This window comes from Lissotriton helveticus, chromosome 5_1, assembly GCF_964261635.1.
Source record: "Lissotriton helveticus chromosome 5_1, aLisHel1.1, whole genome shotgun sequence".
In the NCBI taxonomy this organism is placed as follows: Eukaryota; Metazoa; Chordata; class Amphibia; order Caudata; family Salamandridae; genus Lissotriton; species Lissotriton helveticus.
Genome location: NC_136065.1, coordinates 2,107,446,190 through 2,107,461,368, shown reverse-complemented (window position 1 = coordinate 2,107,461,368; position 15,179 = coordinate 2,107,446,190). Strand labels below are relative to the sequence as shown.

Below are 15,179 nucleotides of genomic sequence, written 5' to 3'. Positions count from 1 at the left end.
CAGGCGGCCTGATGACCCTTGTGTCAACAAGGATAGCGAAAGATATACAATCGCTTCAACTTAAATGTAATTGGGCATTAGGCAGTAGAGTATTAAAATCAAATAAGAATCCAGGTGGCGGAGGGCTATGCATCATAAATGTGTATATACAGAAAGGGAAAATAAAGGACTATAATGTGGAGTTGGACTGCTTAAAGAAGGATTTGGAAGGATTATATGACTTATATCCTAAAGACGTGCTTTTAATATTGGGTGACTTCAACCACAGATTAAATCCCCAAAAAATCGATTCATGGCAGAGTGATGTGCTAAGAGCCTATAATATAGTACTTGCGAACTTTCCATATAGCGATACGTCCACCCAAGATGTAAAGCTCGGGCAGCTGTTAGGAGCCATGGGCCTGATCTGTGTTAACGGTAGGAAAGAATTGGATCGGCCCGCAAAACGTACCTTTAAGATAGGGCAGCAATTGTGCCCCATTGATTATGTATTTATTCAGGTTTGGTGCTTCTATTTAATAAAACATTTTGAAGTACTTGGGGTAGAGGGTAGTGATCATTTCCCACTGCTGATGGAACTACAGGTAAACAGGGATCCGCCGAGACAGAGAGTGTTGCAAATTGATGTTGAATACCCAAAGCGGCTTACAACCCGGATAAGCGAGGAATAGTTAAAGAAACTGAGAGCTCTCCAATTATTAGTTGGGCTTGAAAACCCTCTACCAGGGGAGGCTTTACCCTGGTATGAGGATACAATAAGATAATTGGTGGAATGCCTCAGGATAAAAATCAAACGTGGAGCTTTTGAACAAAAAAGTAAAGCTAGGGCATCCTCAATCAATAAACCTTGGTTTGATGATGAATGTCGGTATTTAAAGGCCGCTCTTAGGAAACACGAGAGAGGCCTCAGGTGTAATTATAATGATATATCATTATTAGAACTAAAGAAACTAAGGATAAAATACAAGGTGATCATTAGAGATAAAAAAAGGTCCTTTAAGGAAAACGCTGGGTGATTCGACTATTGAAGAATAAAATGTTAAAGGATTCTGGAAATTGATTAAGGAATGCACGGGGAATGTTGTGGGATCCCTGCAGTGCTCCGTTCCAGAGGCTAAGTGGGAAGCCTACCTTGAAGAATTATATGGTAAATGGCCGAGCGAAGGGGAAATAATTCCAACAAGCTGGCCAGGAGTCAGGGAAGATATATTAGTGCATTTCACCTCAGGATACATTAGGAAGGTAATAGCTGGCTTAAACTTAACACGAGCCACTGGCCCTGACAACCTACCAGCAATTATCATAAAAACTAACCCAGACTGGTGGGCTGAGTTTTTTTCAAGTATATTCCATGGGATATTAAAGACAGGTATGCCAGAAAGTTGGAATGGGGCTATTGTTAGACCGGTATACAAAAAAGGTGATGTAAATTCCCCAAAAAACTACCGCCTAATAAATCTCCTTGATATTGGGGAAAAATTATTCTCCAAAGTAATCCTAGGCCTGCTAAAGGAATGGGCAGAGGATAACCAGATAGTACCCCCAGAACAGGGCGGGTTCAAAGAAGGGCATTCAACGGTGTACCACTGTTTTGCTCTCTGGGCCATCGCGCGGAAGTCGATAGAACAGAGGGGCAATTTATTCTGCTGTTTCGTGGACTTCCGCGCGGCTTTCGATCTAGTGGGCAGTGAGCAGTTATGGTCAACCCTGGAAGGATACAATCTACACGGAGACCTTTTGGCCATTATAAAAGCCTTACACACTGAAAACTGGGCCCAGATAATCTTGGATGAGGAGGGTGGTTTGTCTGGGAGGATCCAGATTGGAAATGGCTTAAGGCAGGGGTGCGTACTTGCCCCACTGCTTTTTGGCCGACCTACCAGCAAAACTAAGAGAGGTTAAAGGGGCTAGTCCAAAATTGGGAGGTAAGCATGTCTCCTGCCTATTATACGCAGATGACTTAGTGATTATGGATCTGGCGCAGATAGGGCTCCAGAGGAAATTAAACATGTTCAACGAATATGGTCGGAATAAAAAGTTAACCGTGAACATGGATAAGACCAAAGTTTTATGCTTCGGTAGGAGTAAAACTAGATTCCCTTGGTGTCTGGGTACAAATCTACTCGAGAGGGTGAATGAATACAGATACCTAGGAATCTGGTTTATGAGTAATCTTAAATGGTATACCCATCTGGAGGCTCTTAAAATGAGGGCATCTGCCTCTGTGAAGGGGCTAAAAAGATTCAATAGCGTCTATGGAGAAAACTCAGATAGGCCGTTTTAAAAGCCCACTTAACAATGGTCCTCCCCCCCCCCCCCCCCCCCAATTCCTCTATGGGGCAGAAGTGCTTTATTTAAGTGGGAAAAAAGGATGGGATAAAGAGGAGGGAAATATTCTAAAAAACTTGTTCTCATTGCCTAAATCCTCTATGGTACAGGCTGCAAGGCTTGAGATGAGAACTACTTCCTGGGCAGTAACTGCCTGTATGGCACTAATTCGCTTTTGGCAGCGCCTAGGATCTGGAGAGCACCTAAAAATTTCCCAGTGGTGCAAAAGCGAAATCGTTGATAGTGAATTGTCCTGGGCGAAAGAAACAAGAACCACACTAAGTGAAGCTTATGGAGTGTTGGGTTTAAAACTATCCCCGCCAACTGGGTCATCCAGGTATAGCTAAGAATGAACTGAGGTCACTGGGTGCTGTGATGTCTCACACATATGACAGAGAGTATCTCTTGCGGAAAGTTTCGGTATCGCATATGACCCTGGCTTGGGAACTTAACCAACAGTATCCCTATTTGGACAGATTGCCAAGCTTCCATTTAAGACGTGAGGTACTAAAAGTGCGAATGGGGATAAACCCCTGTTATGGGAATAATGGAGTTAAAAATGTAATGTTGAATAATAATGGTACCTGTACTTGTGCGTTAGGTACTCATTGTGATATTGTACATATTTTTTTAGATTGTATGATGTTTTTAGATCTACGGAGAGAGATTTTATGCCCGATATTTAAAAAATACACGATCAGAAATAGGATGCAAGCTGCCAGTCTTATAGTTGAAATGAAGAATTTAGATACTGCTTGTGCTATGGGGAAATTTATGAGCAAAGTCAAGGCGTTCCTTAAGTGTACAGAGTAAATATCGTATCCTGCGCATTTGGGGCAGGATGAGGCTGTGCATGTAAAGGTTAACGATATGGCATGGAACCTCCTGGAAAGGATTTGATGCTGATGGAAAATTACCTGACTTATTTACCCAAAGGGGGACATTTGTATATAGTATGAAGGAAAGTGCTATTCAATGTGATGTACATATGCCACGTTTTTAATATGATCCTGCTTATGTTTTTATAGAAATGTTATGTATAGGGTATACTTTTAAGGTTGTAACTAACCAAATAAAGTTTTCTTACTGACTGACTGAGTGGACGTGGCAGAGCTGACGGAGGACAGGCATAGCTTACACTGCTGTGAACAGTGCAGATTGAGGAATGATTGTGAAGGACAATAATACATTAGTCTGCAGAGATAAGGCAGAGTGGAGTAATGTAAGGTGCAGAGAAGGGGATGCAGAAGAGTCAGATAGTGCAAGGTAGCGAGAGAGGGCAGTAGGGATAAAGCTGAGATGGTAAAGGTAGAAGGTGGAAAAGATTAATCTTAGAGGAGGGACATGGAAAGAAGCAGCAGAACACCAGGACGAACACAGAAGAGGACAGCAGAAGTGAGAACATATAGAGCCATGCTACGGGCTGACATCTTTGTATGGTAGCCTGATGAGTGATACCCAGTGGATCCTCCTGACCATAGAGACAGAACCTTTGGCCTTCTATTCCTTGCAGGATCATTGTTCAGAATGGGCTAGCGGACATCTTTCATGCAGAAGGCTCTGCCCAGAAATGGAATGGAACTGACCTATGAAAGTCTCCCCTGGCAGGAGAGTGACAAACAGAATAATACTTTAAGAAGCAGGTTCTGTTGCATTGTAGGATCCACCCAGACAGGTCCCTGTGAGCTAAGACCTTCACTGATCAACAAGTAGATCTACGGCGATCACAAGCACTCACTGTGTAAGGTTCTTGATCAGACTCACTGCTGCATCATCGTAGATAGGCCGGCCCAGCTTACATGGCTGCAGCACAATGTCCGTGCCTGCAAAGGTCACCTTGCTGTCCTGACGAACGGTGGCTGCAATCGGGCCTTGTAGCGGAGGCTCGGTCGGAACTGGAGTGGCATCCTAGGCAACAGAAATATCACTCTCATCAATGAGAACTGTCAAGCACTGGACTTTAAATACCATTGCCCCCCTTACTACCCTACATACCCATAAATAGAACATGAAACTACAGAGAATAAAGAACACTTGTTGATACTAGTTTGCGTATCTCTAACTTGGGGCCTTTTTAGATGGTAAAAAGAGGGCATTAAACAGAGTGTAGAGGTGGGACATCAGCAAGGAAGTTGCAGTTAGAGTAGAGCATTTCAGGAGGTAACTTCCAATGGATAATTTTAACTGAAGATTCCTCACTTTTATAATAGATACCAACGCAGTACCGCACAAAGGTGGAGGGTATGTGGAGTGGACTCAGACCAGAAAGCCTTGCAGGACTGAGTAGGCTAAATGTCCTTCCCATAATACCTAGTTCTCAAGGAAGTAGATTTTCATGAACGTGTGCCCCAACACCCGCTTCATGGCCTGGCAGATGTCAAGAACAGGCACTTTGTGATGGTAGTAGCAGCCTTAACCTGGGTGGAATGGGGTCTCAATACTCCCAGGGACTACATTTTGGTCAGGGCATAGCAGATCTTAATGCAGATCACTATCCACCTTGACAAAGTCATCTTCTGCACAGCCTTCCCTTTCCTCTCCCACAGAGACTCCACAAAAAGCTTATGGTCCACCCGATGGTCCTAGGGTACCTCACTGACCCAGAGGCACTAAGGTTAACTTGTGCCTGGTTGTTCTTTATATTTCTCAGAACTCAGGGCAGGAGACGAAGGGGCAGAAAGGTATACAGGAGTCCAGATGACTGGGCCTCCTAGTGAGTCTATGTGTGGAACTGTAATGCACTAAACCATAAAAAGTACACTTTCTTAATGGTGGGTAAAAGATCTAATCAGGATTCTCTCCACTGCTGGAAGATGACCATGCGCCACCTTGGGATGAAGACAACAACATTCATGATTTCCCAAATGATTATGGCTAAGCCTGCCTGCCTGCCAGGTGGTTCACGGCCAGAGATATGCCTTGATGCTCCAGCTAACTCCAGAGGCGAAGGGTCCCTTGGCAGAGGACCTCACTTTGACCTGCTTCTTCCAGTACCAAATGGTGGTGGAGTTGTCCATGAGAACCTGCACCAGCCTTCCTTACATAGCAGGAGGCCTTAAATACAAGACAAATAGCCTGCAGCTCCAAATATTGATATGGAGCAAGGTTTCTGCAGTAGACCAGAGACCTCTGATCTCCGCCTCCTCCTGATAACCTCCCCAACCCAGCAGTGAAACACAAGTCGCCACCATTAGCTCCGGGTGGGGAAGGGAGAGTGTTCTGCTGCTGATCCAATTGAGATCAATCTGCCATAAATGCAGATCATGCCCAGTCTCCTCCGAAATCTGAATAGTAACTGACAGGTTTTCATAAAGCCTCTTGGCACTTTATATTCCATTTCAGAGGCCGTATGAGATAACTGGTGTGGTCGAGCAGGAGGATGCAGGAGATGAAGGGACAGATGTATGACCTTAAATTGCATTCGCAAATGGGTTTGCGGCCCATTTGCACATGCAAAATGGCCCAGGGCCATGTACAATTCCTAAATAGCGATTCGCTATTTAGGAATTGCGAGTCGCAATTAGGAAAGGGCATTTCCTTCCTAATTGCGTCCGCAAATCAATGTATGAATGTTTTGTGACTGCAATTGCGATCGCAAAACACTCACAAATTACCACCCTCTTCAAGAGGGTGGTAATGCAGTCGCAATTTTGAAGGGGTCCCCAGGAGACCCTTCCACTTTGTGACTGTCTCTAAAAATATTTGACCTTAAAAAATTAAACGAAATCCTTTCATTTAGATTTTTTTAAATGCATTTCATTCCCTTTAAGGATAACGGGCTGCATTAAAAAAAAAAAAACTGCTTCATTTAAAAGCAGACGGAGACATGGTGGTTTGCTGAGCCCAGCAGGCCACCATACCCGGGAGGGCCTGTCATTACCAATGGGCTCGCAAATTGATATGAATGAGCCTCGCAATTTGCGACCCCATTGGGAATCGCAAACAGTGTTAAACACACTGTTGTACATGGCAAATTGCCCTCACAAATTAAGACTCGCAAATGAGTCGCAATGTGCGAGGCGCAATTTTGCTGGTCATACATCTGGCGCGAAAATTCCAAGAAGCTTCAGAGCTGCTCCCACCAAGATCCAGGATCAAGGCTGAAATCGGAATCATAGCCCAAATATCCCTGTGTCGTGGCAAAGGAGGAAAGGCTGCTGTAAGAACTGGGACCACCAGTTCTTGCGTAGACTCTGGGGCCGGAGGAGGAGCTCCAGCGCGTCCGGGGCCTCACCCGACCCTGTGCGACGCAGGGGCAGTTCTGGAGCCCCGGCGCCGGAGCGAGGCTGGATCAGCGTTTGGGGGCAACCGGAGGGGGCTCTCAGGCTCAGTGGCCCCCTCCGCGATGAGGTGCAGCTCTCTTCGGGCGCGGGGCCGCGTCAGCGGGGCCTGGCGGTGTCAGCCAATGAGGGAGCAGCTTGGGCCGGGCCGCGGGACCAATCGCGGCACAGAGAGACGGGGGCGCGGCCAATGACGAGGCCGGAGTCCCCCGTCACGTGCTGCAGGCCAGGGAAGGCTTCAGGCCTAGTGCGGCCGGGTGTACTTGATGCGGCGGCCCTCTCCTGGCATACGGGGGCCGCCGAGGGGGGTTCAATGACGGCGCAGGGCCCGCCGGGGCACAGCGAGGCAGGGTGACTTCGGCCCAGCGCGGCCTGTGGTGGATTCTGGCGGCCCTCTCCTGGCACACGGAGGCCGCCGAGGGGGGGATGCAATGTTGGCGCTAACGCCGCGACCACCGGAGGGGACTTCTAGACGCTACAGGAGGGCGTCAACGGCTCCGGGCCGCAGCGGTGAGTCACCCCAGGCCCACGCTCAGATCCCAAAGCGCTAGGGGGCAGGTTCAGTCAGCGCTCACGCGGGGGCTTCAGCGTGAGGGCGGTCAAGCGCTTGAGGGGTACTTTTATAGCAGGACGTGACAGGCGGGCAGTCTCTGACACAGCGCTTGAGAGTGAGGGGGGGTTCCGGCTACAGCGCTTTCCACACAGCTTGGCAAGGACTGCAGGCAGGATGTGTAACAAAGCAATTCAGTCAGGGGGAGACCAGTGGGGCAAGGAGGGCCCACTGCAGGCAGGGGGGGTGCGCAGGGTAGCACAGTCCAGTACCTGGTCGATCCCCCAGCAGTCTCTGGCCTCAGAAAAGTAGGCTTCTTGGCGCGTGGATGGTTCTGCGCCCTTAGATGTTGGTTTCTTGAAGTGGAAGAGGGGGGGGGGTTGACTTGATAAGTTTTTCCTCAGTCACTGCAGATGGACCCTGGGGTTCCCTACCACTGGGCCAGATCAGGGGGCTTGTCTAGGACACCTCACCCAGCTTAAGAGGCAGCACCTAAATCCTGTCACTCCCAGTAGCATAGGTTCCTAACTAGGCCCTCCCGCCTAAAACTCCTGCGTGGGTTCCCCAGGTCAGTGATACCCCAACCGACTAGAAAAAGTTCCCATCTTGCTTAAGTATGCCCAGGTCAGGTGACCACTCTCTAAGGCAGCAAAAATCAGGTCCGCCTTCCTTCTGGGAGGTTCCAGGAGCTTCCCCACTCTACCTATGGACAGGGGATGGGTGGCTGACATTGCAACATTGTATGGGGATCCAGCCTGCTCCTGGCAACTAGGGTGCTGACTAAAAAGACCACGCTGCAGTAGCAGGGGCCAGTGGCAGCCATGTTTGAAGTAGAGAGCACCTGCACCCTAACATGGATTAGCCATGAAAAGGTGCCCAAAGACCTAAGGGCCAACAAAAAGAAGGTGGGAAAAATGAGGAAAGGGCAAAAAAAAACACAGGGAAAGACCACCCTAGGGCTGACAGGTCTAACATGCGTCCCCCCCAGCCGAAAGAGGGGAGAACTACCCAACCTCTAGGGAGTTCTCGTCGCTAAGGCGGAAAAACCGGGAGAGACCGTCAGTATTGGCGTGGTCAGCTCCGGGCCGATGTTCCACCCTAAAGTCCATCCCCTGTAGGGAAATGGACCACCTTAGCAACTTGGGGTTTTCGCCTCTCATTTGCATGAGCCAGCGAAGGGGTCGGTGGTCGGTTTGAATTAGGAAGTGAGAGCCAAAAAGGTATGGCCTCAACTTCTTCAAAGCCCAAACCACAGCGAAGGCTTCTTGCTCGATGGTACTCCATCGCTGTTCCCGAGGGAGGAGTCTTCGGGAGATGAAGGCCACGGGTTGGTCTTGGCCATCATCGTTGAGTTGCGACAGCACGGCACCTACGCCATGCTCTGAGGCATCTGTCTGCACAATGAATTCTTTTTGGAAGTCCGGAGTGGCCAGCACCGGAGCGGTGCACATCGCGCGCTTCAGTGTTTCAAATGCCTCCTGGCAAGCAGCCGTCCAGATGACCTTGTGTGGCTGCTTTTTAGACGTCAACTCGGTCAAGGGGGCCACGATGGTGCCATATCCCTTGATGAACCTGCGGTAGTAGCCAGTGAGGCCGAGGAAAGCTCGGACCTCAGTCTGAGTTTTGGGGGGCTCCCAGGCCATGATGGTCTCAATTTTGGCCTGGAGGGGTTGCACCTTACCCCCGCCCACCAAGTGTCCCAGGTACATGACAGATCCCTGTCCAATCTGGCACTTGCTAGCCTTGATGGTCAAGCCAGCCCGTTGTAACGCCCGCAGCACCTCCTGGAGATGCTGCAGATGGTCCTCCCAGGTGCTACTGAAGACAGCTATGTCATCCAGGTAAGCTGCTGAGAAGGACTCCAGGCCAGATAGCACCTGGTTCACCAACCGCTGGAAGGTGGCCGGAGCATTCTTGAGCCCGAAGGGCATCACTCGAAACTGGAAGTGGCCCTCGGGGGTGGAGAACGCTGTCTTCTCCTTTGCTCCATCGGCCATGGCAATCTGCCAGTACCCTGATGTCAAGTTATGTTATGTTATGTTATGTTATTATTATTTGTACAGCGCAACAGCTGCCCCAGCAAAGGGGCGTCCTGGCGCTATGAGAAGGCAAACACAACACAACATCAGTCTGGCGCAGAGAAGAACCTAAATTTAGACAAACAATAAGGTTTTGATAGCGCGTCTAAACTGGAGAAGGTCATCAATTGCCCGAGTCTCAGAAGGGAGGAGGTTCCACCACTTCGCTGCCAGTACTCGAAAGGAGCGGCCGCCAGTTCTACTCAGCCTGAAGCGTGGAACCACTGCCAAGTTCTGGCCCAAAGATCTCAGAGTCCGCAAAGGGACATAAGGAATTAGAAGATTCGCCAGAATTTGGGGAGACATACCTTTGAGGATTTTAAATGCCAGGCAGAGAACCGTGAATTTAATCCTCTGAGTTACAGGGAGCCAATGAAGCGAGTGCATCGTCTTGGAGACCGAGCACCGTCTAGGCAAACCTACCACTATTCTGGCCGCAGCGTTTTGAACTCGCTGCAGCCGAATGAGTTCAGCCTGATTTATCCCGGCCAAGAGCGAGCTGGCGTAGTCCAGTCGAGACAGTACTGATGCCTGAACCACCAGCTGTCTGGTGGGGGCATCAAAGAATCTCATTATAGGCCTTAGTCCTCTAATAACGCCATAGCAAGAGGCCGCCACCCTTTTGGTGTGGCAGATAAAACTAAGTGTTGGATCAAGCCAAACCCCAAGATTTTTTATCTCCAATACCGGAGAGGGGGGTCACACCCAGTTCAGAAGGCCACCAGTCGTCGCCCCACAACCCCACTTGCTTGCCTACCACCATGACCTCTGTCTTCTTGGTGTTCAACTGGAGACAGTTAGAGTTCATCCAATTGGCCACTGCCCGTAAGCCGTCCCGGAACCTGAGGGCCTCCACATCAGAGTCCCCACTCAACGTGACCGCCAGCTGCGTGTCATCAGCATATGAGACCATCGTCAGGCCCCATTGCCTGACGACCGCAGCCAGCGGTCTCACGTAAAGATTAAAAAGAGTGGGGCTCAACGAAGACCCCTGTGGGACCCCCAGAGACAACAGGTACGGTTTAGACTTGCCAGGTGGAATCGCAACCTGGAACGACCTATCCGTAAGAAAGGATCGAAACCAGCATAGGGCAGAGCCCTTGACTCCTACTTCCTCCAGTCGCTGAAGTAAGATCCTGTGCGATACAGTGTCGAACGCGGCACTCAGATCTAATAATAATAGTGCCGCTGTCCGACCCGCATCAAGCACAGATCGCAGATGTTCGACCATGGAAAGTAGGGCCGTCTCCGTGCTGTGGCCCGCACGGAACCCATTCTGAGTTGGGTCTAAGATGTTAGCTCTGGTAAGATGGTCTGCCAGGATACCGTTCCCATGGGCCTCAGCAACTTTTGTGGCCCAGGGAAGCAAGGAGATCGGGCGGTAGTTCTCAGGTTTGAGAGGATCGAGGGTAGCCTTCTTCAATATGGGTGTGACTATGGCCTGCTTCCACCTAGTAGGCACTACACCTGAGGATAATGACAGGTTGATTAAAGACAACACCGGAGTGCTGCATAGCGGCAGCATAGTCCTAAGCTGAGCCGGTTTAAGCGGATCTGCAGGAGAGCCCGACTTAATTTTTAAACTCAAGTGGTCAAAAGCCTCACTTGTTATGGAAGGCAGGGTGTCGAGACACTCACTATCTCTCACGATACACCTGTCTCGCACTAAATTGGACGAGACCATAGGGAAGGTTCGATATATGGCTTGCACCTTCTCGAGAAAAAAAGAGGCCAGACCCTCACAATGGGAATCTGAACATATTTCTACAGCCGTTGTCCTCTTAGCCACTAAGTCCTTTAAAACCTTGAATATAAGTTTCGAGAGGTTAGGGCTATTCAGAAACTCCTGAGCATAATAAGCTGCACGGGCTCTGCATACCGCTCTGTGGTAGATCTTAGTTTTAGCAAAGTAGCGGGCCTTAAGATCAGGGTCAAACGATTTTCTCCAAAGCCGTTCAGCCTGCCTACAGGCTCTTTTAAGGGACGCTAAGGTATCGTCATACCAAGGGCTATGCTCTTTAGAGCCCTGTTTAGACCATACCAAAGGGATCAAAAAGTCCAGAGCGCGAGAAATCCACACACAGAAAGCGTCGTACCCATCATCGACATTAATGACCGGGCCCAGGGGCGCTTTCTCCAAAAAACGATAAAAGTCTTCCAGTTTTAATTTATTCCAACGGCGTTTAAGGATTTTTTTATCCTTAGATCTAAAAGGAGGATCGGTCATAGGGACAACCATATTCACCAGCATATGATCGGTCCAAATCATCTGAATGGGACAAAGTACTCTAATACCCTCTAAGTTGGTAAAAAACGGGTCAAGTATGTGGCCATCTCGATGAGTAGGAGAGGTCACCAGCTGGGAAAACTGCAAGGCCTCTAGATCGGCAGAAAAACTCCGAATAGCGGGCAAAGATAAACAGTCCAAATGGAGATTGAGGTCACCAAGGACATTAAAATTCGCACATCCTAGTGCCTCCGTACTAATTAGATCCGGGAGAGCAGCCCTAAAGGCAGCATCGCAGCCCGGAGGGCGGTAAATTAAAAGGCCCGAAAAGGTGAAGTGATGATTAAACGAAATTTTAAACAGAGCACATTCACATCTGGGAAGTTTAAGGGCTTTCCATTCACATGGGTAAGACAACTTAACAGCCATCGCAATTCCCCCTCCTCTCGTACCCCGATTAAGCGTAAAGATAGCATAGTCAGGGGGAAAAGCGAGGTTCAGTATGGAGGAGTCCGAGTCCTGCAGCCACGTTTCGGTCATAAAAAGCGGATCAGGTGCCTCTGTTTTTTTTTTTCACAACAAAGTTTTATTGATGAAATTAGGCAGAGCAATCAATGTGGCACCCCACAATCAGGAGAGACCACCAAGCATTTTGATACATGTACATCACCGGACCTGAGTCCAATCAAGAATTATAGGAAAACTCGAATAATAGGAACTTTCCCCCCCCACCCCTACCCCCACAACTCCCACCACCCATTTCCCGCTCCCTCCCAATGAACCCTCTCTAACCCAGTGCACGTGTATAGAAGGAGCAGCAGTGTTTGATCTTGGTGTGGTAGATATGACGCCTTTTACAGGCCCACGTAAGACGTGTGTTTAGGGATCTTCCTCAGGTTCCACTGGGGGATCAAGTGTCAACTCCCTGAAGTCAGCCCACCTCTTCCATATTTTGAAGTGTTTGCGGGGGCATCCTCGAGCCTCAAATATCGGTCGTTCTAGACCCATACAAAAGTCCAATCCAGCTCTCCATGCACACAGGGGAGGGGCCCTCTCATCCTTCCAAGCACGTGCCAGATCCCTTTTGGCCAGCACAAGCCCCAGAAGCAGTAAATGATGTTTATATACGTTCCCCCCAACCCCTTCAAGGATATGAAGTAATCCCAGACGATGTGTGCGCGGGAGTTCCCACCCCAGTACCTCAGATAGGCAGCTCCACACACCTCCCCAGAAGCCAGCTATTCTGGGGCACGACCATACAGTGTGGAGCAATGAACCAACTTCCGCCCCACAGCGCAAACATTCCGGCGATTCAATCAACCCCGCTTTCCACAACCGTTCACGGGTATAGTACGCCCTGTGGAGGATTTTGAATTGGATGAATCTGAGCCGCATTGCTATGGCAGTTCCTCGCGGGGACTCCAGGGCCTCCCGCCAATCATCTTCATCCATAGGGCCAACGTCAGTCTCCCAGGCCGTTAGCAGGGGAAGAAGGGTAGATGAGCAGTGAGTGACCATCATCTGGTAAATGCGGGACACCTTTTTATCTCCGAGATCACCCATGAAGATTTTCGCCTCAATCGGGCTAAACTCGGGAAGTGAGTCTAGGTTGGTAATGTGAGGCGCCAGGGCGTGTCTAAACTGCAAATAGCGAAAGAATTGAGTCTGAGGCATAATGAATTCTGCACTAAGTTCCTCGAACGATTTGAGCGTGATCCCGGACATCACATGTCCCAGCAGCGAGATCCCAATCCTGTCCCAGCCGTTGAATCCTGGCAGTGCTGCCAGTCCCGGGAGCCGTCCATTATGCCACAGCGGCGTTTCCGCGGTTAGTCTACCCCACCAACCCACTCGGCGTAATGCTTGTCGCCACACTATGAAGACAGTGTTTGTAACTCTAGGCAACGGCCGTCGCAGGCGGACTGAGTAGAGGAGCGTGTGTAGTGTATGGTCGCCCATCAACTTGCGCTCTAGAGCATAGGCCGGCTCACCCCTGTCGCTATACCACCAGTCATTTAGGATGAGCAAGTGGGAAGCTTGGTAGTATGACAAAAGGTCCGAGGTGACAAGCCCTCCGCAATATGTAGATAAGAAGCACGTACGCAGTGCCACTCTGGCCACCCCTCCAGCCCACAGGAAACGTCCCAACACAGAGTTCACCTGCCGAAACCATTGGGGCGCGATGGGGTGAGGATAATTCTGCAGTTGGTACAGAAGGCGTGGAAGCGCAACCATCTTAAAAATTGCAGACCGCCCAAAGATATTGAGAGGCATCCGAGACCATGTTTTCACATCTGCCTGAACCCGCTCCCAGACAGGCAGTATGGTACGTTCCCATGTGAGGCTCACCGAGTCCGATAGGAAAACCCCTAAGTAGTGCAGACCGCCAGCTGCTATCTGCAGTTTCGACATCCAGGGGTCCGTCACTGTACTGCCTCCAAGGACCCACAAGGTAAACTTACGCAGGTTTAGGTAAAGGCCCGAGACCTCTCCAAAGACCCGCATTATTTCCAGCACCCTCGGCCCTGAGCGTCGCAGGTCAGTCAGAAAGAAGAGGACATCATCTGCGTACAACGCAATTCTATCAGAGAGGCCCCCGGTCCACACAAAGCCTCGCATCTGTGCGTCAATGCGCACCCAGGCAGCCAGAGGCTCCATGGCGAGGGCGAATAAGTATGGGGATAGAGGGCACCCCTGTCGGGTTCCTCGTCCTATGCAAAAGGTCTCCGACACTGCCCCCGCAATGCGCACCGCCACCGTGATATCAGTGTAGAGGAGCTTGACGTACGACAGGAAAACCGGGCCCAGATTGAGGCGGGGCAGTAGCGCAAATAAGTATGACCAGCTCACCGAGTCGAATGCTTTATGAATATCGGCTAGTAGCAAAGCCTCCTGCTCCCCGGTGGCCCCAATGGCATCTATCGCCGCCCATGCACGCCTGATGTTGTGACGCGTTGCCCTGCGAGGCATGAAGCCCGCCTGGTCTCGGTGAACTAAGTCCGTTATATAAGGGAGCAACCGATTCGCCAAGGCCTTGGCCAGTATCTTGGCTTCTATGTTAAGTAGCGAAATGGGGCGATAGGAATCATGTTTATCTGGTGGCCTACCAGGTTTCGGGAAGACCAAACAAATCATCTATGAATTTAGCCACCTCGTCTACAGATAAACGGTCATTTGGGGCATATTGTGTCGTGAAGTAGCTAGCAAAACTCGCTGCCAATTCAGTCGGATCAGTAATAACTACTCCGTCGTCCGTGGTAAGGCCTGGCAACGTGATAGGTTGAAGGCTGCGTTGACAGAGTCTGTGGAGCAGTGTGCATGATTTATCTCCCCACTGGTATATTCTACTGCGTGTGGCCAGCCACGCCTGTTTAGCCTCGTCCATTAAGACCGACGCATAGGATTGCTGTGCCTGGAGAAGCAGCCGTATGCCGACTTCGTCCCCCCCTCCCCGGCTCTGTCGCTCCAAGGTTTCCACAAGCGCGGCCGCGGCCGTGATTGCCTCTCGGCGCCCACGTCGGGCCGCAGTGCACCATGCGATGTCCACCCCCCGCAAAGTGGGCTTCAAGGCCTCCCACACCACTACTGCGTCCACATCATCTACCAGGTTTTCCCGCCAGTAATGGTCAATGGCTTCCCTAAGATGTTTGACATAGCTAGGCTGCTGGAGATGCCACGAGGACATTCTCCATCTGAAGGGCTGATGTTTCCTAAGG

At 50.0% G+C, this 15,179-nt stretch overlaps 1 protein-coding gene across 3 annotated transcripts in view; it reads right to left on the bottom strand.

Annotated features, from left to right (window-relative positions):
• CCDC180 (coiled-coil domain containing 180) overlaps nucleotides 1-15,179 on the bottom strand; it is a 492,398-nt gene that overhangs the window by 140,468 nt on the left and 336,751 nt on the right. For all 3 annotated transcript variants that reach the window (XM_078646144.1, XM_078646142.1, XM_078646143.1), the window contains exon 26: nucleotides 4,067-4,236. In XM_078646144.1, coding sequence (XP_078502270.1) covers nucleotides 4,067-4,236 — 170 coding nt within the window. The remainder of the gene's footprint in view (nucleotides 1-4,066; nucleotides 4,237-15,179) is intronic.